We start from the raw sequence: 26,381 nt of genomic DNA, 5'->3' as shown, positions 1-26,381 counted from the left end.
ATCCTCTATACCGGAAGTTTACAAAATGACGTACTTTCAGAGTAAGACGAAGTTTTGCAGACAATAACAATATGTCCTGAAACAAAAGGATAATGTAGAATGATAAACACTACAGTGTTACTTAGCAATGATTTTGTGTATTCTGAAAAATATAACTTAGTCCCTATATATTCAAAATGAGAGAAAGGAGAGATGTACCATCCTCATCTCCCACTTCAACATCAACAAACACTTGTTCTGAGCAGACTACTGGACCGTCTGCCTGTAGTACCAGTTCAAGTGGTAATGTTGGACTTGGAGCAACAGGCCTAGCCAACAGTCCATCCACAGCAATGAGTACAGAATCAGAATTTAGTTATCAATTATGTATGGCTAGACCTGTAAGAGCAGAAACATTCTGTGATTGTGTAAAATTTGGTAAAGAGAAAAGCTGTAAATGTGGAGAAGATGACCAATGTAAGTATAGTCATGAATGTATAAGAGGTAAAAGAAAACAAGAATTTAGTTCCTTGAGGAGTTTAAGTTCGTCCTTCAGACCCTGTAACATTAGAATTATTTAAGATTCTTTGGAACCTGTCAGTGTCACTAGGCTAGATTGTATGGCTTTGGTATGACATTAATTTTTAGTAAAAAAAAAGGTTTATTAACCTGACATGGTTAAAATTTCTTTATTAAGCATACTGATTGAATTTTTTTTGTAGATTTTGACTGGGTATGTGAACTCTTTTTGTAGATTTTGATTGGGTATGGGATGAGAAGAGTAAGTCACCTGCAAGTCAACTGATTGATAATGGTAAAGAAGTGGTATTTCATTTAGATTATAGTTGTGGTACTGCTGCTGTCAGAGGAACTAAACAGATGGTCAAAGACCAGTATTTTTGGGAAGTGAAAATGTCTAGTCCAGTTTATGGCACTGATATGGTAAGGGCTATGTTATTAACTGCTCAAATATGAATCTTTTATGTGAATGTACATCAACCAGAGATGTTGTGTTGTGAAATAAAAAAAGGAAATCAAGTTAATAATAAACCAAGTACTAAAGATCTGAACCGCAAAACGAAATCTCAAAATCCAAAAATATTGGTAGCAGCTAATGACTTTTTCACATGAGGAAGTCTATCAATCATAACAAAAAGGGGTATATAATAAGATGTCTAAAAGAGTAAGCATACTCTGTCTGGTGCCACACCCATTATAGCTGCTCAACATAAACAACAAACTATAGAAGTAAATAGAAATAGAAGTAAAATAGGGACTTGACCAATGAATTTGAAAAGAAATGAGCTTTTATAATAGAAGATAACATAGTTTTTGTATCAAAAAAATAACAGATGATTTCATTTCATTTTAAATTAAGGAATATTTAAAAAAAATTTTTCAGATGATAGGTGTTGGAACAGAATTTATAGATTTAAATAAATATCAACACAAGTTCTGTAGTTTAATAGGTCAAGATGCTGAAAGCTGGGGATTATCCTACACTGGTTCAACACAACATCGCAATAACAAAACAAGATATTCTAGTAAATTTGGACAAGGGTCAATAATTGGAGCACATCTTGATATGTGGAGAGGAACATTGGCTTTTTATAAAAACAGGAAACCTTTAGGTATGATTTTGTTTTTATTGCTACTCTGGCATTAGTTTTGTGGGGGAACACTTGGACAACTCTCCAAGACAATGTGCATTTGAATATTTATTGTTGTCAATATAGCCATTGTTGTCATTTAATGTCTTGCAAATGGCTACCATGTGACTTATCTTATAACAAAATTTTTTGGATATTATAATATGTTAAATTTGCAAACTTGTTGGATTTTGCCCTTGAGCTCTATAACTTATATTTATAAAACAATGGCTTTTCTATCAGGAATCGATTTAATAAGTAATTAATGTCTTCAAAACTTTAATCTCTATTGTGTTGACAGGTATTGCCTATACTGGTTTACAAGGAAAAGTTTTATATCCAATGGTCTCTTCAACAGCTGCTAGAAGTGGAATGAAAGTTATAACCAGTCGATCATTTAAAACATCTCTACAGTTTATGTGTTGTCAGACTTTACGTAGGATCATTCCCCATCATTTAAGTGTGTTAGACACTGTGAGCTTACCGCCAGGACTTCGTGAATTTTTATATAACAATATTAGTTGGCTATTAGAGCCTTGTGCTGAAAACACGTCTGAGTCTCTGAATCTCAGTGGTGAAAAGAGAAAACTAGAAGATGATGAAAAGGTAGAGACAAGTTTCAAAAAAAGAAAAACTTGACACTTTTATCACAAAATATTCATAATTACTAACCGAAAATGTCATTTTAAATGATTTCTGTATCTTTAATGAAATATATTAAACGTTTGATATTACCATTGTTAATGGCTAAATGCAGGATGGTATGGAAAATATTCTATGTGCTAGTCACCTGTTGAAATGACATCTCAATGTGATGTCACGAAAGGGAAACTCCTTCAGTATGAAAAACCAACAAAAAATTACAGTTTGTTTTTAAAGACAAGGTTGTTGAAATACAGTTTTAGAATATAGTGCCATTGTGAATATGACAAAATATATTTTGAGGAAAAGTTATGTTTGTGCTCCAAACACTCTGTTACTCCAAACACTGTGTTCAAACAAGCCTAAGCTTAATGAATTAGAGTCAATGATTTTAATGCTTTTAATGTTATATTTAAATATGTTATGTGTATTATGTTCAAGCATTATAAAGACAATGTATTAGATATTTTAAATTATTTTTTCAATGGAATAAATTTAAATGCTTATGACACTTATTGTAATAATTATTTCCTTAACCCTTTCAACACTAGAAGATGCTATACCAGCCATATAACTATGTGATGTTATACCCAATTGGCTGGTGAATAGTAATCAGAAGAATTATGCCTAGGTTCCTTTAGCAACAGTATGATATTGTCCACATACAATTGATAATAAACTACCGTTGGTAATGGAACATGCTGTTTAAAAGGATTTCCAAGATCACTCTTTAAGCTTTGTTCAAGACAAATTGATAAAGAAATTGATTACTGATGAATTTATCCACTTAATGACAAATATGGTTTAAAGCAATCTGAATTATATACAGTGGTGTAACCTATTTTCGTGGATATAAGGATTCAACACCGAATTTCGTCAAAGTTAAAAGAAAGGAAAAAAAAAATTATGTCTTAGAGGTTTCCTCAGATATTCTACCAAATAATTAAAATTGGTTTATTTCGATTTTCTTTATGAATCTTTCACTTTGACCCATATTTCATGAGCAACCAACTCGGAAACGGTGGCAGAATGCCTCACCTATTTTCGTGTACAATGCTTGATCTAGAAATAAGTCAAGAAAAACACGTTGTATGGATACCGGGTGGTATAATTATCTTCTCCTAGTATTTATCTTTAATATCAATTCATTATAACTAGTGACAATTCCTTCAAAGAACCACGATTTAAAAAAAAAATAGCGACTGACAAAATAAGATACGTAGCGTGATTTATTGCTAAAAGTCACTGAAACAACATAAGAATATGGCCCACTTTGGTTTCATAGAAATTTTCTGCTGACACGGAATCGGCTAGTTGATCACGTGACTTCATTCGTTGGACTACATTCTAGCAGACGACACTTGGAATTGTGGAATTCCGATTACCGCTCGGGATTATAAGGAAATTCGGCCGATAAAAAATTGTGACGTTTGGTAATAAGTGAAATCCGCCATTTTGTATTTATCAAAGTATACATTAATACATTTTACCTTGCTTGAAACTACTGGATTCATTCTTCTACCTGATATTGTAGAGAAAACCCATGTTTATTAAAACAAACTAATGCGGAGGTCGCGCAAGGTCGCTCATGTAAATTAACAATCCTTCCCGGAAATCCACGAATAATAGGTTTCCACGAAATTAGGTTACTTGACTGTAGTAGTTAATTTCCGATCACATTTAAAGTCTAAATGATTGTTAAAAAAACTGGAACGCATGTGTTGAAATTACATAGAGCCTATAGCCTACTAGTTTCCTGGCTATTTATATCTTTTCATGGTTGAACAATGAATGTGGATTGAGTCTAACTCAGAGATAGAGAAAGAAAGGCTCTCTGACAGAACGATCAAGCGGACAAAGGAAGAAAGGACAAATGCATCGGTCAGTTGGGACAGTAGACTAACATAAGGTGAAATTTAACAGGTGGGTAGAACAAGAAAGTTGAAAAGTTTGTATTTTCAAAACTGAAGACTTCACTCACTGCAAAGTAAGTCAGTTCAGTTGCATATTGAACAGTGGGTGGGCCTAGATTGGTAATATCATAGACATCTTAATTCAGATAAACCTACTTGTTGGACGATAATGACTCTGTCTATGAACAGTTGGCAGGCCTACTGCATCTATTAACAGTTAGTAGGCCTGCTATGTCTGTGAAAAGTTGATATAAAACAATGCCAGACAAAGGTACAGTGGTGTAACCTATTTTCGTGGATATAAGGATTCAACATCGAATTTCGTTAAAGTTAAAAAAATGAAAACAAATTTTTATGTCTTAGATGTTTCCTCAGATATTCTACAAAATAATTAAAATTGGTTTATTTCGATTTTCTTAATGAATCCTTCACTTTGATCCATTTCCATGAGCTAACAACTCGGCAACGGCGGCAGAATGTGTCACCTATTTTCGTGTACAATGTTTGATCTATAAATAAGTCTAGAAAAACATGTTGTATGGATACCCAGTGGTATAATTAACTTTTCTTAGTATTTATCTTTAATATCAATTCATTATAACTAGTGACAATTCCCTCAAAGAACCACGATTAAAAAAAAAAATAGTGACTGACAAAATAAGATACGTAGCATGATTTATTGCTAAAGTCACTGAAACAACATAAGAATATGGCCCACTTTGTGTTCCATAGAAATTTTCTGCTGACACGGAATCCGCTAGTTGATCACGTGACTTCATTCGTTGGACTACATTCTAGCAGACGACACTTGGAATTCCGATTACCGCACGGGATTATAATGAAATTTGGCCGATAAAAAATGGTGACGTTTGGTAATAAGTGAAATCCGCCATTTTGTATTTGTCAAAGTATACATTAATACATTTTACCTTGCTTGAAATTACTGGATTCATTCATTCTATAATGTACAGAAAACCCATGTTTATTAAAACAACTAATACGGAGATCACGCAAGGTCGCTCACGTAAATTATTAATCATTTCTGAAAATCCACGAATAATAGGTTTCCACGAAATTAGGTTACTTGACTGTATATGATAAAGCTTAATTTCAGAATATTAAGCCTAGGCCTACTTTCTTTGTTAGACAGAAGCTTATAGAAGTAGGGAGGTTACATTAAAATACTAAGATATATGGATATACTATTCCTGAATTTCTTACACACTGCGTTTCAAAACACATACAGGTAATGTTATCAAGTAAAAATTAATCATTAACACAAAAAAACATATTTTAAACATAAGCCTATATATGAGAAATCGTGGAAGCCATAGGCTACAAGAGATTGAAAACTTCAAAGAAAAAAATATCGAACATAGATAATATTTAGGCATAATAAACTCAGTTTTTCATGTTCAAATTAAAACAGAATCCCTTAAAGTGATACTACGTCTTAGAATGAACATAAAATTTAAGTTCTCGAAAAGGTCAATATTAGTCTTTATTTATCAGTTAGCTTACCTGGTGTCATAAAGTTACAACAGAATCCCTGTAAAATCTAGAAAATTTGAAAATTCATAAAAATAAGTAATTATTGAAAAACGCTTAATCTTGATATGAAGCGTTTTCCAATAGTTAATGGCATATTTATGGATAATCACTAAGTTTTTTTTTTTGATTTATCGAATTATATAAGGATCCTGTTATGTTATTTATGACACAAGGTATATCTACTGGCTCTTATTCGCCAATTTTAAAATTCTTAAATTTCATGTTAATTCTATGACGTAGCATCACTTTAAAGAGTTTTGGTCTTAGTAGGCCTACATATACTAGCTTATACTACTGCTCTGTTCATGCTTTATAATTTACTACAAGGAGGCCACTATTATTAGTATTAGGACCAGAGCCTTTTAAAAATTTAAAAATCATGGGCATAAATACAATATTCACATCCTGAAATACATATAAAGATATTTGTGTTACTAGACAGTCATTCTGAGGTCAAACTGAAGTTTTTATATAACAGAATAAAACTACTATATCTGGTTTTATTTTTTTCTTGATTTAGTACAGGTATGGGAAACTTTAAAAGCTTATTTTTTAGTAAAGATTAATGAGATTTCAATTTGGAATTATGAAAATGAGCATAACCTATGTAGCATTTTTTGAATGAATCCCCTGCCAACCAGCAGAGACGAGACAAAGCCTTAGATGTAAGTCTAGGTGTAGTGGCTGCAGGTACAAATTAATGAAAACTGATCTTCAAAGTATAAAAGTCTTACTACTGTAAATTGTCAACATAATGAAACTAGTAATTTCTTGATTCTTTTCCAATAACTACTGTAACAATCACAAATGGAACTTCTACCTTCAATTTCTTCTTTATTTGGATGGCTTGTTGTTTATGATGCTTGTCTGTCTGATATATTCTGGTATTGATACACGATGGCATGTTGTATTGCATTGTATTAATTCGCCTTGGCTATGCCAGCACTATGGCTCATGCCTCTATAGAAAACATACCAGACATTTTTTCTCAAAGCAATCATTGAAAATACAAAGATAAATTTTAAGAAATAGGCTTACGAAGACACACCTTATAAAATAAATGTTGTTATCAGTTAGAATTCAATTTCTTTTATCTTTTCCTTGATATATTGTAAGTAATGTAACCAAATATTAGCCATTCAATATATATGTCACAACGTTAGTTTATAGATAAACTGTTAATACCATCAGAAACATTTAGCAAGATGTCTGAATAGTTAAACACATTAAGCATTCTAGACCTTTGTTTCAAATGCCCAGTGAGTTAAGTCTTTTGTTATTGGCAGCTATGTTGTCACATGTATTTTATATAATATTTTATTATCAGCATGATAAATCAATTATCATATCTTACTGTGATAACAGTTAAAAACTTTCATAAGTCAATAACTGTTGATAGGAAGGAAGAAGGATAGGTATGAACATTGAACTGTAAATATTTCACACTATTAGTATCAAGTTAGAAATATCTCTCTTTATTGTTTAAGTTGTAAAAAATGATATTTGCTTCATAAATGAATGATAATATTTAATTCTTGTGGTATCTTTTGAGGAAACCTTTTTAAAAGTCTCTTACTTATAATTATGAATTTTAACTACCTAATCTGTGAATTTAAAAATGTCCAGAAATATTTTTTGAAAAATTGATGATTTAGGTAAAAAGGTCTCGTATCTGACAGAAGTATCAGAAATTGTTTGCTTTGATGTGCTGAGGAGATGAAAAGTGGGCTGGATTCTAAAAGCTTTAAATTGAAGTATTGACATTTTACATGGATCTCTAAACATTCAAAGAGGTCGATGCACATAGCTGAGGATATATAATTATTTGGTATTATTTATACCCTGTAAATTAGCCAAAAATTGTCTCATATATATATCATATATTGTTTCATTTTATCTTTTTCAGGCCATAGCCATGGCAGCTTCTAAAGGCAGACAATTTATACTTCTGCTATGGAAGAACTTTTTGATTCAAAAGAGAAAGAAATTTGTGACTTGTTTGGAAATTCTTTTACCTGTGTTTTTCGCCATACTTTTGATTGTTATTCGTCAAATTACATCAGCTACATATCATAATGAAATAACAACATGGAACCATTGTGATGTTGATCATTTACCAAGATCTTTACCTAAAAAATTCACCTATACTCCTCAAAATGATGTCACAGATAAAATTATGTCTGATGTTCAACACAAATTAGGTTTTACTAAAGGTAGGTTTTTCATAAGCTAAATTTTTTAAAGCTATTTGCACTTCATTTCTGCAAATATGCAAGGTTTTGAAGGTACTATCTCTACATGTATATCAAGATCAGATATCTAAACTACGTGAGATTAAGCCCCACCTTCCTTGGGCTACTCCAGTTCCGTCCTGTGTCATAGAGAATGTCTAGAATTATACTTTTTGAGACTTTCTTATTATGCTTTGTACTAATACAACTTTTAATATTCTTATATATTTCTCATTTCAGTCATTGGTTTCAAAAATGAAAACAATATGGTGGATTTCCTACTTATGTCTAACAATACTGAAAGTTTTCTTGGTGGAGTAACTTTTGAAGATTCATTTCAAAATAATGGTCAAGATTTTAAGAACAATATTAGGTTTAAGATTAGGTTAAGTTCTGAACCTAGAAATGAAGGAGATAAGAAAAAAGTCAATCCATTTTCACAGACGGATAATAGATGGCCAACAAAATTTAATTTTCCATTGTTCCAGAGAGTTGGACCAAGAGAACAAGATGAACATTGTGGTGGTAAACCAGGTAACTGATGATATTTTAATAATTACTTGAAGTTGTTGATTTTGAGTGAAATTGAAATGAAAATCAAAATTGAGTGACAGTTTTTACTCATTTGGTTGAGGGTAAGAAGTGATGAGCGTTATATTAACAATTATACTGTATATGATATATGTCAATTGTTTTTCAGGTTATGAACGAGAAGGTTTTCTAGCCATTCAACAAGCAGTTAGTATAGCTATCATACAAGATCTAGGTACCAATGATAGTGTATCTGATTTAAATGAGACCTATTTCTCACTGCGACGTCATCCTTATCCACCTTATAATGATGATAATTTTGTATTGGTCATACAACAACAGTTTCCACTGGTATTGATGTTAAGTTTTGTTGTAATTGCTCTCAGTATAGTTAAAGATGTTGTTTATGAAAAAGAAAGAAAACTCAAGGTTTGTTGTCTTAATTTTTTGAATTTTCTAAAATAATCTAGTTGTAGATTAATTTTCAAATGATTAATATCAAGGTATTACACAGGGTTTGTATTACACGTACCTTGAATTTGTGAAGATGATAATTAAAATGATAGTTCTTGCTCTTTTACAAGACTATTGATATTTATGAAACTTTTATGCAATCAGTGCCTGAAATCCACAAGGCTCTCTTGTCAATGTTTCACTAAAAATTTGGACAATAAATATTTTACCAACTACAAACTTTTTTGTACAATACATGTTATTGTTGTATCTTTATAGTGATTGTTGTATCTTTATAGTAATTATAATGATTATTTCTTAATAGTAATTAATTGTTATATCTTCATATTATTTGTTGTATCTTTAGGCTATATCTTTGTAGTTATTGTTATATTTTTATATCAGTTGTTGTATTTTTATAGTAATTGTTGTATTTTTATAGTAATTGTTGTATTTTCCAGGAATCAATGAAGATGATGGGTTTAAGTGGATGGTTACATTGGTTAGCCTGGTTTGTCAAGTATTTGATATTTGCTTTGATAACAGTAGGTTTGATGACTCTGTTCTTCTGTTTAAAGTTGAATTTAGATATTGGTAAAGGATCTGGTAGTGTTGTTGGTAATACAGAACCCACTGTATTGTTTATATTTTTATTGGTCTACTCTATCTCCAGTATATCATTCTGTTTCTTAATCAGTGTTTTCTTCTCGAAAGGTGAGTTATTGGTTTTTTCTTTAAAATGTAACCTATTAATTAAAGATGTTTTCTTATTGAAACTCCAAAAATAAATGATATTTGGAGGAAAAAAAGTGATTTAGTTTAAAGAGAAAAAAAGGAAAAAAAAAGTTGTTATGTGTTAACAACGTAACTAAATAACAGTATTCTGATTGGATAATGATACTAAATTCAAAATTTCAGTAATTGGCCAATCAGATGGCTTGAACATTAAAAAAATCTACATTTAAGTTTTCAGATTCCTTATTGATGATGATATCTGATAAATTAGATTATTAACATGCAAAATTTAAGCTGATTTTGAATATGAATTATATTTGTTTTTAAATAGCTAACTCTGGAGCAGCCGCTGGTGGAATATTATTTTTCGTATCTTATATACCATATTTCTTCCTCACATCAAGATATCAAAATATGTCATGGACTGCAAAGATAGCTGCCTGTTTAGATTTTAATACTGCTATGGCTCTTGGTGGTCAAGTTATTGGTATGTTTGAAGGAACAGGTCAGTAGATTTTATTTCTTTCATTTATATCATATATTTAAGCCAAGGGAAAAGGTATTATGCCAGGCTCAGAACCTGTTCACCTGTTATAGTATAATGTTGATCCTGTTTCTATGTCTGATAGTAATGTTTTCTAGGGACTGGTGTACAATGGAGTAATATTGCTGATGAAGCATCAGTTGATGATGATTTTACACTGTTAAATTCAATAGTAATGTTTTCTAGGTACTGGTGTACAATGGAGTAATATTGCTGATGGAGCATCAGTTGATGATGATTTTACACTATTAAATGTATTAGTAATGCTACTAGTTGATTCAGTATTATATGGTATAGTAACATGGTATATAGAAGCGGTATTTCCAGGAGATTATGGTGTACCACAACGCTGGTATTTCCCTGTAACAGTGAGTTATTTTAGTTCTTATCTGTATTGGTTAAAATGGCTATGAAAGAATTCATTGAGATTCAACATTTGTTTTCATACCTTAAAAATTGATTTATTTATTTCATATGGCATGTGAGTAATAGAATGTCATTTTTTTATCCTTATTATTATTCAATGAGTTTATCATGAAATTCTGTATCTTGGAAATACTTTGGTGAATCAATTTCATTTTCCATGAAAAAAATGCTTATATCTGAATCCTTGCTTTGAATGAAGATTTTATATTTTATGAGAATTTGTGTATGTATATTAATGTAGTAATTAAAATTATAATGATTATTGTAGGCCTCATATTGGTGTGGTAATCAACTCACAGAAGCTTCAGTAGATGATAAATCATTAAGTATCGGACAAATACCAGAGTTCTTTGAAAATGATCCAGTTGGCATTAAACCAGGAATTCAGATCAGAAATCTTAGAAAGGTAACTGTCATGAGAAATATAGAGTCTTTTCTGTTGTCTTTTTTAAGATTTCTTAATCACAGTAAGCTACATGTAAAAACATGTAAATAATGATGTTTGTTTGGTTTATTTATTATCAGGTATTTGGTAAAGATGAAAAAAAGAATGTAGCAGTAGCAGGAATGACATTAGATATGTATGAAGGTCAAATAACAGCTCTATTAGGACATAATGGTGCTGGTAAAACTACTACCATGTCCATGTTAACAGGTACTATATACATGTTCTTGATGCAATAGATGTCATGATGTCTCACAAGGGTTTTTGGGTCGAACATGTTTCAGTAAATAATAATAACATGAGCTCTTATACAAATAGATCATTGTGCTGAACTGTACAATATTTAGAGAGAGTTTCAATTAATTTGTTTATCATTTTTGTTAAAGTTTAGTTTGTTTAAAGTTTGGATGAAGGCTTAAACAGACTATAGACAGTAGATATTTTTCTGATTGCAGATTTAAATTGAAATTGATGATTTTTCTTTGAAATGTATCTCTGGTTATTTGAAATTTTTAAAAGAATTCCAATTGCACTTTAACTGTCATCTATTGATAGATATTGTTCTAATTGCAGGATTTATGCCATCATCATCAGGAACAGCTCTAGTTAATGGTTATGATATAAGAACAGATATATCTAATGTTAGAAGTAGTCTTGGTCTCTGTCCACAACATGATATATTATTTGATAATTTAACAGTAGAAGAACATATGGTATTTTTTGCCAAGGTAAAACTAAATTTTGAGGGTATCTATTATTGAGATTTATGGCAATCTTTTTTTTTCAAGTTTCAAGTTCAATCACAGCATAGGTCAAGATAACACCTTCGGATTTTTCAACCAGGTTTCCACGTCAGGTCAGAGGAGCTGACATGGAAAAAGCGTTGAGTCGTTTGGATCGGACAATATACCTGTATGCTACAGGCTGTGCATGTTAAATACCCCTCAACATTGGAAATTGAAAAAAGAGTAGGCTAATACTGCTGTCATGGCAAAATTTCTGTATGCCTGTCTTCAATAGCCCACATGGTGCAGAAAAACTCCATTCACTCTAGCTGTTTCAGATGTACATAATGTATGATGGTTGATAGATTTTTATCAGTAAATGGAGAAGTTAATGTACAGTTCCTTTGTTATTTCAGTTGAAGGGAGTTGATTCAGTCAATGTCAAACAAGAAGTAGATGATATGCTTAAATCAGTTGGTTTAGAACCCAAGCGTAAATCACTCTCAGGTGAACTGTCTGGTGGAATGAAGAGAAAATTGTCTGTTGGTATTGCTCTGATTGGTGGATCAAAGGTATCACTATTTCTTTCACTTGTAATATTTCCATTCTGATGTACAAAAACCACTTTCCAAAAGCATCAATTTTCAAAAAAATATCTGATGTATACAGTTGATGTGATGTATTGAAAGAGTGTCTAGTTTTTTTTCTGAGAGGACAGTGAACCAAGGCCTCTTGTACAAGAAAATATTAAGATAAAAGTTTCTGCTGGCCTGGAAACATTTCCCAAATGGCTTTGCTGTGTTTATCTTCATTAGCCGGAAACTAGAGCAGAAGATTTGAACGCCAACTCCATTTCATTTTCAATTGTGTACTATAATGCAAATTGCATTTCTATCAGCAAAAATTGTAAATAAAAAGAGCAATTCAGTTCTAAAATTGTAGCTTATAGTGAATTAATGATTTTAGAAAGGAAAAAGTGTTTACCAAATTTTTATGCAGATAAAAACTTGACTGCTTCTTTTTATTTCACAGATTGTAATCCTTGATGAACCATCATCTGGTATGGATCCTGATGCTAGAAGAAGTATATGGAGTGTATTACAGAAAAACCGTGCTGGAAGAACTATTATACTTACTACACATTTTATGGATGAAGCTGATCTACTCGGTGATAGAATAGCTATAATGGCTGATGGTGTTATTAAATGTTGTGGCAGCTCTTTGTTTTTGAAGAAAAAATATGGTATGGTTCTTTTTTCAACTTTTTTTTTCATTTGCAATATCATCTCAGAAACAACCTTTAGAAAGAGATACAGATCAAATGGTTTGAGTCAAGTTCTGTACAACAGCTTGTGCATGTTGAAGATCCCTTGAGAGTTGGAAATCGAAAAAGAGTAGGCTCATGTTGCTGTCATAGAAATTGTCCTCATTGCATACCATATAGGGTTATCCGTGGTCATTAGGTCAAGGTGCAGAAAAGTAGGACGAAAAAACATCATGTCATTCATTTACTTTGTCAGCAATTTTCCTTTCATTTACTTGCATTATGGGTAATTTTATATTGTCTAGGTGCTGGTTATCATATGGTGGTAGTGAAACAGGCTAAATGTAATGTCAGTAAACTAACAGAGGTAGTTAAAAGATTTGTTCCGACAGCAACCATTGAAAGCAATGTTGGTGCTGAACTGTCCTATATATTACCTCAAGAAAGTTCCTCAAGTTTTGAAGCATTGTTTACTGAACTACAAGAGAAAATGAATGAACTAGCTATATCCAGTTTTGGAGCTTCTGTTACAACTATGGAGGAAGTGTTCTTAAAGTAAGTATGACTGTTCTCATAAGACTTGTTACCATCAACAGTCCTGTTTGCTATTTGGTCTTTTGAAATTGCCAATTATGTGCCACAGGGGTCCCTCAGAATCAATGAAATCATAAATTTGCCGTAAATTGTGGTAAACCTTAAGATATATGTGCCACTTCACCCAGTTATAGAAGTCTCATAAGTTTAATATATATGTTTACAGGGTTGGTGAAGGAAGTAGTAACATGGATCGTTTACAAGCCAAGAGTACAGCAGCTGCTGCAGCTTCAAGTAACTCTAATACTTTCTCAGATTCTGGTGTTATTATAGATTTAACTACTAATGGTTCATTAAATAATCGACAACATTTAGGTAAATATATAAATTTGTATTGGGGGAGAGTTATAGCAACCAATGGAATTCTGATAATATCTGTTTAAAGGACCTCTAAATTTCACTGAATGATGCGTGCCTTAACCCTGAATGTAAATGTAAAATATAACATCATATACCCTGAACTCCAAGTAATAAAAGTAAAAGTGTATGACGTTAATGTTGTGTGACGTCACTTAGTAACGGCCAGTTTACCAATTGCTCAGGTATATATTGCTAAGTGTATGCCATAAACTGGCTGATAGCGCTGATAGGGTTAATGTGAAGGAACATAACTCTATGTAAGTCTGGCTTAGATAATAGCAATTGTTATTGTATCTACATTAGACTGCTCTTGTTTTTATTTTGTATCAAGTGTGTATTGATGCTTGTCTCTTTGTTGAATGATTTTCAGATTTTGGTATAAAAGTACAGAAGAATACTGGTATAAGATTATATTTACAGCAATTCTCGGCCATGTTTCTGAAGAGAGTTCTCCATACTGTAAGAAATAAAAAAGTGGCTGTTGCTCAACTAGGATTACCACTATTCTTTACCATTGTGACTTTAATTGTCCTCAAAACATTCCCAGGACCAACAGATGCACCAGCTTTAACTCTAAACATTGAAGAGTTCGGACGAAACTTCTTACCATTCAGTACATCACAAGGTGATCATGAATATGTGGATGATATTGCAACTTTCTATGGGAATTCATTAAATAAAAGTGAAAATGTTCTGACCTATATCAATAGATTGAAAGAGTATCAGAACAACTCAGATATTGTGAAATATTTAGCTGACAGAGCCAAAGAAGGCATCGGAAATTACAATTTGAGATACATCATTGCAGCAGAATTCTCTGAAGACAATACACTGGGAAATATTACAAGTTTTTTTAATAATCAGGCATACCACAGTCCCGCAGTTACTCTAGCTAGCATGATGAATTCTGTGTTAAAATGGGCGACTAATTCTAGTAAACATAGTTTAACTGTTGTCAACCATCCTCTACCTCGAACAGATTTAAACAAAATTGATGAACAAGCTAACCAAAATTTAGCTGGTTTTCAGTTGGCATTCAATATTTTATTTGGAATGTCATTTCTATCAAGTAGTTTTATTCTGTTTTTAATAAAAGAACGTTCTGTGAAAGCGAAACATGTACAGTTTGTCAGTGGAGTTCATGCAGTCAATTTCTGGATTGCCACATTTTGTTGGGATCTTATCAACTATCTTATACCATGTATTTTGTTATTGATAACGTTTGCTGGATTCGATACCAAGCCGTATATAGTTGATGGTCATTGGTTAGATATATTTTTTCTATTTTTGATGTATGGTTGGGCTATGTTACCACTGATGTATTTAATGTCCTTCCTGTTTAAAGTACCAGCTACTGGCTATGTTTGGGTGACTATGATCAATATATTATCAGGTATGTTTTTAACTATGCTCAAATGGCACGATTTGAAATGAACGTGATGATGGATCTACAGTATTTTGTTTTCTGGACCTACCTGTTCCTTGGACGTGATGACAGCATGATATGGGCCAGACAGTCTATGTCACTTTTTATGGATTTCGCTCCAATCCACTTTTGAATCAATAGTTTTTGTGAATATTAACCAAGACAAGATAAATTTAGCATAACTTTTGATATCTTTACAAAGCTGAACCATTAAAGAATCCATCAAGATATTGCCTGATATATTACAACGGCCAGTCGAGGATATGCTTTGCCCTTCTTTGTACAACTCCATAAGTTCAGCCTACCATGGAAATGTACAGATTAACAAGGCTTTCTGTGTTTATTACTTCAGGGTTTATATCATATTAATTATAATCATAATTTGATAATATCTTTTAATGTTTTCAGGAGTAGCATGTGTTATGGTAGTAGCTATATTAGAAATACCACAGTTAGATTTACTAGATGTATCATTAACATTAGAATGGATATTTCTTGTTATCATACCACATTTCTGTCTTGGACAAGGTTTAGAGGATTATTATAATAACTATGAAATGTTAACTCAATGTAAACCATTACAAACATTTTGTAAAATAGCTCCAGAGTTTCCCAATCCTTGCTGTAAACGTAAGTTTTTGAAACTTTTTCGTCAATTCAGACTTATTTCAAAATAGTGAATTACCAATTCTCCTTGTGACCAATTTTTTGTGCCATTTATTTGCCTGTGACCAATGAATTTTGACCAGTTTTTGTCATGACCATGTTACTGCACCATGATCAGAATGATCACTTCGTATCACTTTTAAGAATTAAAATCCAACATCAGGAACTTGTGCAATTAAATAAAAAACAGTTGTTTAGACCATGAACTTGACATTCTCCAATTCATATATGACAAGAAATGACAGAATGTAGAGAAGATAGAATATGTTTCAATTAAATACAGAGAACATGATATCAGATTTTATATTTGAAAAGGCTAAGGATAGCAAATGTTAAAGAGACTATCTTTAAATGTAACATATCTTGAGTAAATTTGTTTTTTTTTATTTCATCTAGCAAATTATATTTTGATTTTTGTTTACATTGCAGCTGTAACTGGGTATTGTGGTGCTAATACAACATGTTTAGATATTAATGATAACTATCTAGGATGGGAAGCTAATGGTATTGGAAGAATGTTAGTCTTTTTATTTCTACAAGGCATAGTTTACTTTGGTGGTTTATTTCTAATTGAATCCAAAATAGTTCAGACTATATTATATAAATTTAAGAAAGGAAATGGAAGAGAAAGGCCAACATATTTACGTCAAATGAGTAATAATGAACATTTAGTACAAGAAGACAGTGATGTAGCTACAGAGCGAGCCAGGATAGCAAACTCATCCTTTAGTACCTCCAACCAATCAGATGTTTTGTTATTAAATGAAATCACCAAATATTATGGTAACCATTTAGCTGTAGACCATATAAGTGTGGGTATACCTCAAGGAGAATGTTTTGGTCTATTGGGTGTTAATGGTGCAGGAAAAACGACCACATTTAAAATGCTGACTGGTGATGAAGAAGTGTCAGCTGGTAATGCCTTCCTGGAAGGATTTAGTGTTAAATCTGACATTCATGATGTAAGTTGTTATACAATCTTAGTATTGAAGCAAGCAATATACATTGTATCTAAAGAATGAATTTGATCCGTAACATATATGGGTTCTCCTTTTTCGACCTCTCCCTCAGGCATTTTCTAGATATGCACCTGAATTTGATCATGTTTGTGTGATTTTATAATATATGTGTATGCCATTTGATATAACTATACTGAATGCCAATAAATCTTTTTTGATGTAGTATAATGTTATTTCTTGTAATTGATTGATTTTGTTTTTAGATTCAACAAAGACTAGGTTATTGTCCTCAGTTTGATGCTCTGATAGATCAGTTAACAGGTAGAGAAACATTGATGTTATTTGCTAGATTACGTGGTGTACAAGAGTTTCAGATTAAACCTATGGTAAAGAATGTATTAGAGGCGTTGTTATTGAATGATCATGCTGATAAATTAACTATGGCATACAGGTATAGCTTTCATTTTATTAATAAGCGCTTGTTTGGTCTAGAAAGCCATGTAGTTGACAGAGATGTAAGTGACCATTGAAATCATTTCTGGAACTTTTGGGAAGCTGCATTTCCAATTATTGATAGATCTAAAACATGTACAGTCTTTAGAACATGGGGCTTAGTTGCATTGTGCTATCTTCACTGACAAGTGGAAACCCAATGGAAAAATCTTTAGGTATCAACCCACCTATGTCGGACTTGAACCTTGACCTTCAGTTAAGGGAACAAGCACCTTACTCACCAAGCCAATGATTCACTGTTGTAACAAAATGCTTGATATAAGATATAATAAACAAAATGTAATCTTTACAGTGGTGGTAATAAACGTAAATTAAGTACAGCTATAGCTCTGATTGGTTCACCACCTATTATATTTCTGGATGAACCTACTACTGGTATGGATCCTGTAGCTAGAAGACTATTATGGGATACATTAGTAGATGTACGTGATAGTGGTAGAACTCTAGTCCTAACATCACATAGGTAAGTAAAGTGTCCGTCTAAAGATATTTGTGATCAGGAGGAATGGATAACGAGAAGTCCTCTATAATTTGGGTTGTTCAAAGTCGAATTGTCTGCTATCACATGATAAAAAAATTGTTACATCAATCAGTTCTCTTGCAAATGGTCCTGTCCAAATTTGACCAATAGAATTGGGTGAAATATTAAAAAAAATAGTTCACTCTTGTTGGATTAGGTACAGTTTATTTGCATCTGTTTAAAGTTCCTAAACCTTTGTAACTTAACTGTAGAAATCCCATGAAAAGATTGGTTTATTTCCTGGGTAAGACAAAACATGTTTATCTTTGGTGTAAAACATCTACTGGTAACACAATTTTTTCTTTGAAATTTATCAAAAAGTTTTTTGTCTTGAGGGTATCCAAATATTTTTAAGCATGAGACTTGAATCATAGATGCAATTGATTTTTGTTTTCTTATGTTTGCAGTATGGAGGAATGTGAAGCCTTGTGTACAAGATTAGCAATAATGGTGAATGGGGAATTTAAATGTTTAGGGAGTCCGCAACATTTGAAAAATAAATTTGGTGAAGGCTATACAGTGTTAGCTAAGATTGCTTTCCCATCATCTGGACAACAACCAGATCCAGAACCATTGATGAGCTATATTGAACAGCAGTTTCCTGGTAGTGTACTTAAAGATGTACATCAATGTCTGATACATTACCATATAACTGATACTAACTTCACCTGGGGACAAGTGTTTGGTGTGATGGAAAAGGCCAAAGAAAAATATAATATTGAGGACTACTCTGTCAGTCAGACAACCCTAGATCAAGTATTTATTAACTTTGCTCGAGCTCAACTGCCACCTAAAATAGTCCACACTAGTTGTTTGAAATCGTGTTTTAGTTGTTTTAATGGCTCACAAGTTGAACACAATCAATTTGAATATGAAAGACATCATGATAACGTGTAAGTTTTGTTACTCGCACATTTCTTATAATGACCAAATATGTTTGTTCAGTATCTACCAGATCCAAATATTATCGGGATATTTTGCTTTCTCAGATTTTAATGATAAATTGTAACTACCTTTAATATCTTTGAAGATGAAAATCTAAACTCTGCAAATTTTTTGGATTTTGACTGACACTCAATGTTCAACAGATTCTTTCTAAAAATAGAATTTGAGCTGGTCTGTCGGCTCATTTCTAGAATAAAAAAAGCCAAATCTATCTGACCCTGATCTAGGCTCTTGTATCTTCTTTCAAAAGATTTGCAATCCCAAAATAGTGTTTCTGACAGCTGATATTGAGCTCTAGCCCAAAGGCAAGAAAAATTTATTGACTATATTTCTTTTAACATAATTTCAATCATGGATGACAACATTTTTTCTTTACCACCATCTTAATGTAAAGATTTATTTGTAGCAAAGGAAAGGATACAGTCAATCCTGTTATCCTGTCATGTTATGACAATTCTTATATGGCTGATGCTTAACAACCCATGCCAAGCCTTTTAAAAATAAACTTGCATTATCAGGATCAAACAGTCCCATTACAATTCCTTGGTCCCATGACAAGAATTAAGGGTATCATTTTGTGACATTGACAACACATACAGTATTTTGGTCATATGTTAAAGGGATATATCAGCCAGTTTTATTTTGTGATTTCTAGCCAATGTAATGTTTGATTAATTAATCCCATTTATTGATTATATAAGAGTATGTTGTGATCAAAAGTGGATGTCATTTTTAAGCATCCTAACTACATCAATCTGTGATTTTTTTAATAAGTTTTTGAATTTCTAATCTTTGTATTCAACTGGAATATATAGCCCTCAATGTTTTTCATTTCATTTTTCTAAGCCAAATGTATTTAAAATATTGTATATATTATTATGTATTAAAGTGTATTGTATATACATGTACCATGACCCTATATTTCTATTTTCTTGATTTTTCTTCTAAATCACTTATTTGCTTGAATTTCAGATTAACAAAATTAGAACTACTCAGCTACTAACACTCTCTTTCACCATATATCCAACTCTACTTTATATTTCTATCAAAATATTCTGATCAGCCTTCATCTGCAACTATTAAATCAATTAACTAATTTATATATGAAGCATAAGGATATACTATTTCATTTATTTACAGAAATGGAAAAAGTATATCCATATATCTAGTGCCGCTTTACTTATGCCTAATTCTATTTGTTTTATAAACTGTAACTTTAGATTTGTTTAGAATTATCTCAGGATATTTTTGTTAGTTTGAGGATTATCTACTTAAAATATATGTGTATTGCAATAATTTTAATTTTATTATATTAATTTAAAATATGCTTAACTTCCATCTAGATTCTTTACAAATGATCATAGAGCAAATAACATTGTTGCAATAAATACTAGATGTATTGAAAGCAATTCTTGGTGCACATATTCATAATATTGTTTATTAACAAATATTTATTTATTGTCTCAATCTCAATCTTTATTGAATTCCACGACATAAATATTCAGGGCCAAACTTTCCTTCTTTCCAAAGTATATTATATTTGGAAAAATGTTTTTAAGATTGTATATGTACAGTAAAGCACTGGTATTTATGCTTATCTGGTACTGATTTCAAAATGTAATCCATTTTACAAATGTAAAAAATATAAGTCTGTCTTCAAATCAAATGGACTGTTTGAGTTTGTATGTATGTTTTTATAAATTCATGCAGATGTGCCTCCATATCTTGGCTGTGTAAGAGAAGGTTCACTTTCATATTCTAAAATAATATTAGTTCATTTAAGTTTAAGTATTTTTGTATGTCTCGAATGATTTTAGATAAAGAACATTCCAATTTCTAAAATAACCACAATTTCCAATAATAATCAATTGATTTTTTTTATTTGAAACTCAATAATGTACATAATTGTCTTTCTTTCAATGATGAATTTAGTTCTTGTGATGATCAATATTGTATGATGTATCTTATGTCTTTTATAAGATTAGTAATAAATTTTTTAAACTAGAATTATTTTCAACCATTCCTTCAATATGGAAGTCTATGACAACTATTATAACTAAGTTGTTATTTCCATCCTTGATATGAAGTCAAACATGTTCATCACAATTTTGACAATATTGCAAAAGTATTTGGTCCTGTTTTCCTTGCTGCAAAAGTTTTTAATTTAAACACAACCGTGATGTGGTATTGGCAAACAAAAAGCCTCATTTACCATATTATCAGTTGTTTGCATCTTCTTGGTTCATTTTCATCAGTCATCTTCATTTTGGACCTTAATTCAATCAAACTTAAAATCTTCCATAAGGCACATGTTTCTTTCACAGAAAATCTTTGTCTATTGTGATGAACTTATCAACTATTTTCTGAATGGAGGACATAGATGATGAATTAAGACATCTTTGTGCAAAAGTTTGATTGTCATCTGTTGTTTGAGTTATCTGGGGATCAATTGGTATACAACCTGAAATAAATAATAGTATCATGTTAATGGTGGACATGAGTGTATTAGAGCTGACACAGTACATAAGTCAATCAATAATACAATGTGATATAACATACCAGTACCAAGTTATCATTCTCTATACTCACTCATGTATCAATACCATAACATAGCACTATCATTGAGTTATGTACCATGAATCCCAGTACACAAACACATGTGTATCTAAATTATTGTGAACTTACCAAGAAATGGCACACCTGACTGTTTAGCTAAGGCTTCTCCACCACCTTTAGAAAATATATTTGTACATTCCTGAAACAGATACATATAAAACTATGGGTTTTTCTTTACTCTTCTCTTTCAATTACAATTACTCTTGAAGTCCAATAACATTAATAGAACATTAGGGAATCACAGAAGCAACATACATAAAACTCTGGATGGTATTGGTATTGTGTTCTGTCTCTGCCTTTGAAACTCATATTCAATGCAATCTGTACTTACTGAACAATTTGGGCAAACAAAACCACTCATATTTTCTATAATACCAATGACAGGTATGTGTGTCTTTTTACAGAATGTTAATTCTCTTCTAACATCACCTACTGATACTGCCTACAAATTTAAACAATGGTAAAATTGAAACAAAATGTATTTTTTCAATGTGAATTTAAAGACTCAGTTTAAGATCAACAGTCCAAGGCTGAAAACTTTTTGAACTTTTTGAACACTACAAAGGATATACTTCCTCATGTGTAAAAACCAATGTTTCGCAAATATGTTGTTTGGATTTCGGGTTTCGTTTCGCAGTTCCGATCGTGAGTACTAGGTTTATTTATTGCATGCACCTCTGTGATTATCAGAAATAGATTTGACAAGTTTCACACCTATTTTGGAGAGACCACATAGCTAATAATGATTATGAGATATTTTTGTTTCAGCAGTAACAAGTTATGTATTATATATAAGGATAATATAAAGTAAAGTTTTTATTTCAACTCAGTAAAATTTTGACCATGGCATATTATCATTATAATAAAGTAAGCCTTGTTTCACATGTCCAATAATTATCATTTATTGTGTAATAACATGGTGACAAGGTGAAAATCTAATATGACAGGTGTATAGTGATAAGTAATGTCTTGATTTACAAGCTGTTTCTAATTATATGATAGTATGAAAAACAAAGCAAACAGTAACATACTTATACTATACACCAAAACCTGCTCCCTAACATAGGAATAAATGTGGTTTATAGTTCTGGAAATGAATGATCTTTCCTAGATAAGATGTTGTTTTGCTTTATGACAATGCAATTTGTAAAAAAGTAGGATATGAGAACATCTAAGATATGACAAAGGTGTTATATATGTAATTGTATTAATTATTAAAAGGAATGTATTTCAACATTCTTTTTCAGCAAAAATGGTACTTAATGGTACGAATTAACTGAAAACTAGATCTAGCTATTATTTTTCCCATTGAGCTGATTACCTGTGGTGTAGTAACTAATATAGCACCATCTGGATTATATTGTTTTAAATTCTCCATGACTGTAATATGTTCATCAGATGTTCCTGGTGGAGTGTCAATTATTAAATAATCTAAATCTTTCCAATAAACATCATTTAGAAACTGTTTAATCATTGCTAAAAAAAAAAAAAATTATTTTCAAAATATTCTTGAGATGTTTCCTGCAAGTCTTCTTGCTTCAATAAATTTGAACATCAAATCCGGTATAATGAATGTTGATGTAGAAATTGGAAATAACTATGAACTGTAACTTATCACGCTTTTTTCTTGAAAAATTTGAAACTGGGCAAACTATCTTTCAAGGGATTTCACTATATAATTTCACAAATTAGGGACAGTGACTTTGATTTTGGTCCATTTTTTTCTGGAATAAAGTAACTACAGAAATCAGAACAGTGCGAATAGAACTAAAAGACTCCGTAAGATATTTAAAAAAAGGTATGAACAAGATATATTTTACCTGTCTTCTTTGGTCCTCTCCAGACAACAGCATCATTTTGATCTTCTAGTAAAAATGAAATAGACATAACACCCAATGTTTGCTCTTTATCCACATATACTGGTAACCATCTGATAAAAAATTATAGTCATTTATTTTTCTACATGTATGTACAACAGCTTTGTCTCATAGGGGCTCCAAAATGGCTGAGTAGTCATGACATTAGTCAGCATTAGTCTTCATGAATGTGCCTGATCTTATGGCAAATATTCACAGTATAAATTGGTAAATGATCTATAATAACATGAAATTTACTATTTGCGTAAAATTTTGATAAGGGGGTAGATATTAAAAGTAGGAGACTGTGGATCCATACCCTTCAGAACACTGGTGTATATCCTGATTTGATAGATTAAACATCTTTGGTATGCTTGGGCCACATAAATCTATATCTAGTATTCCAACCTAAAATCAAAATAAATTGATGTCAAAGGTGATATAATTTCTGCGTGTTAAAGCTTAGAGGGAAAGAAAGCACCAAAATAAAAAATGGGTTAAAATTCTTTCTTTCCAATTTACTATATTGTTAACTCTGCAAAACTTAGTTCTTCCATTAGCGGGAGTTATCTTATTTAATATAATTCATTTGAATGTAACTTTTTTAAAAAGGGTCTTATTTTTAAAATAATTTCACAATGACAATCAGCTTTAACTATGATATGACTATTTCCTAACAGTAATAAGCTTAGTGAATGAAAATACTGCATTTTGAAATATGTAGCCTGCCATTTCAGACCATAGATACCTCAATATGTTACAGACTTATTATGTAGTAATAAGTTAATTTCTTGATGCTAACAATATTTCAGTATACCTTTTTTCCAGCTGCTTTTAATCCTAAAGTCAGTTGAGTAGCAACAGTACTCTTTCCCACACCTCCTTTACCTGACAATATCAATATAACATGACGTACAGTCGATAAATGACCTGAAAAATATATACTTTATATCTTGTATTTCTATTCAAAACAAACTTTCTAAATGGTTAGATTTAGCCTTGTAGAGGATCTTAAATATTGCTAATAATAAATTGTCTGACTGAATTATACTAAGCTGACTAAACCAGAAAATATTTCTCTTTAAGTCATTTATTTAAAGGTCTTCTAAGGGTTATAATCAGTGTGATTAACCAGCAATGGGATACAAAAATTAGTGAAAAACTTGTAAAGAAATAAGCTTTGTCATACAAAGGTCGTCTGCTACGAATGCCTGTGTGCAGTCTGTCTTGTGAGAAAATTTGTCACTTTTACACATGTTTACAGTCAATACAAAGATTTGACAACAGGCTGCCTTTAAGGAAACAGTATTAAATAATTTGTGATTAGCTATCAGAAAGGGTTAAACAACAGTGGTATTGCCAAAAACATAATTATAACAATATGAAAATAAAAAATACCACTGGGGGCAGACATCTTGAAATTAAGTCTCGTTATCTGCGTGAAAAAGCGAGATTAACAACAGGTGCCCGATAAAAATAAATAAAAGCTTGGTTGTGTCGAGGCAAAGATCTTTGTCGAAATGGATATTTTACCCGAATACAATGTGTATTTTTATGGCATAGCTATTGTTTTGACGATATGTGCACTTGTGGTCAGTACAAGATATACAATGAAGAATATTTTAAAACATTGGGGAAAGGGAACTGTAAAATCTGAGAATGCAGACGATAAATCTGCCGGTAATCCCAGGGAAAGTGGTGGTGGAGATGATGACGGTGGATCTGAAGGCGACGATGAAGCTGATGAAGATGAAGCTGCACGACGTAAGATATTTATTGTTTTTCTTATTTACATCAACGAGCTAAGAGCCAAAGAAAAGCAAAATCGTTTGAGACATTGTTAAGCTTGTACGATAGGAGAATCCTTGTAATTCAACTCCTAGAATCCAAGACCAAGAACAAGATGCCAAGCCTGCTCTGATAAACTTCTAAAGCCTATTTATTATTCAGATCTACACCATGAATTCCAATACACCAACATGGTGAAACTGTAAGGTTTGTATCAACCACTTTTGTAAGTATTGTAGATCTAACAAATTAAGCTATTTTCTATTTCAGATGGTGATAGGTTAGCAAGATTGTCTGAAAAGTTAGGAGATGTTGATCCTATGGAATATTGTGAACACATACAGGGTGAAGTGAAACGTGTTAAACAAAAAGTTGCCACAAAACAAATCCAAGAATCAATGAGTCAAGAACAACTGGAGGAAGAAAGAGAAGTTCAACAACAACAGCTAGAACAAATATTTGCCTTGATGAAGGAACAAGAAGAAAAATTTGGAGTGCAAAATGTGACTGACATAAAGGAACAAATGAAACTCTATGCTTAAATCAACAACTTGAAATAGAATATCAAATTTTATGTCCATGGTCACATGAAGATTATTTATTTTAAGATGTTTTTACAATGATGTCATGTCAGCATTACAAACATAGAGTGAATCTAGTCAAGGAAAGAATATCATTACACAAAAATATGACTGTATAATTTTGGAAAACAGATTTTGTTAAGTTGAGCAACAAGGATATCTTTACATATTTGAGAATGAGTCAAAACATAGACAAGAGCAGTCTGTTTAGCTTTGAAGTACAATAAATAGTAATTGAATCTATTCAAGCTCAACCTGTAAAAAGTGTACATGAACATTTAACACTTTGACTACCGATACCTGAATTACAAATTGGACTGTTTGGGTTTATGTTTTCAAAACCTGGAAATGCACAAATATTTGAGAATAAGTTTTATTTTATAATCGGATAATACTTAAAAATGATCAAGATATGGAAAACCGGTTATCATGTTTTCAATAACAGGCCCACAATTATTAGAATTTTATT

At 31.6% G+C, this 26,381-nt stretch overlaps 4 protein-coding genes across 4 annotated transcripts; 3 read left to right on the top strand and 1 right to left on the bottom strand.

The window, feature by feature from the left end:
- Positions 1–368: 368 nt before the first annotated feature.
- Positions 369–2,267, top strand: LOTGIDRAFT_107918 (hypothetical protein; the record flags this gene model as incomplete). Its single annotated transcript, XM_009066801.1, has 4 exons — positions 369–456; positions 734–921; positions 1,382–1,610; positions 1,930–2,267. The coding sequence occupies 4 exons, from the start codon at positions 369–371 to the stop codon at positions 2,265–2,267; spliced, it is 843 nt and encodes a 280-aa protein (XP_009065049.1).
- Positions 2,268–7,649: 5,382 nt separating this feature from the next.
- Positions 7,650–19,023, top strand: LOTGIDRAFT_229502 (hypothetical protein; the record flags this gene model as incomplete). The annotated part of the gene is made up of 19 exons (XM_009066800.1): positions 7,650–7,947; positions 8,206–8,499; positions 8,666–8,925; positions 9,411–9,663; positions 10,016–10,189; positions 10,415–10,596; positions 10,923–11,060; positions 11,180–11,309; positions 11,673–11,827; positions 12,241–12,396; positions 12,857–13,067; positions 13,394–13,643; positions 13,849–13,997; positions 14,413–15,435; positions 15,877–16,098; positions 16,564–17,096; positions 17,357–17,544; positions 17,899–18,069; positions 18,534–19,023. 19 exons carry the CDS (start codon positions 7,650–7,652, stop codon positions 19,021–19,023), a joined length of 5,277 nt encoding a protein of 1,758 aa, XP_009065048.1.
- A 1,287-nt stretch (positions 19,024–20,310) lies between these two features.
- LOTGIDRAFT_229501 (hypothetical protein) lies at positions 20,311–24,799 on the bottom strand (the record flags this gene model as incomplete). The annotated part of the gene is made up of 8 exons (XM_009066799.1): positions 20,311–21,532; positions 21,757–21,826; positions 22,019–22,129; positions 23,009–23,163; positions 23,508–23,617; positions 23,863–23,951; positions 24,361–24,473; positions 24,733–24,799. 8 exons carry the CDS (start codon positions 24,797–24,799, stop codon positions 21,390–21,392), a joined length of 858 nt encoding a protein of 285 aa, XP_009065047.1. The 3' UTR covers positions 20,311–21,389.
- Positions 24,800–25,012: 213 nt separating this feature from the next.
- Positions 25,013–26,161, top strand: LOTGIDRAFT_229500 (hypothetical protein). The gene is made up of 2 exons (XM_009066798.1): positions 25,013–25,307; positions 25,602–26,161. Exons 1-2 carry the CDS (start codon positions 25,064–25,066, stop codon positions 25,871–25,873), a joined length of 516 nt encoding a protein of 171 aa, XP_009065046.1. The 5' UTR covers positions 25,013–25,063; the 3' UTR covers positions 25,874–26,161.
- The last annotated feature ends 220 nt before the right edge of the window (positions 26,162–26,381 follow it).

The sequence above is a fragment of the Lottia gigantea genome (genome assembly GCF_000327385.1).
Source record: "Lottia gigantea unplaced genomic scaffold LOTGIsca_8, whole genome shotgun sequence".
In the NCBI taxonomy this organism is placed as follows: Eukaryota; Metazoa; Mollusca; class Gastropoda; family Lottiidae; genus Lottia; species Lottia gigantea.
This window is presented reverse-complemented; position numbering and strand designations above follow the sequence as displayed.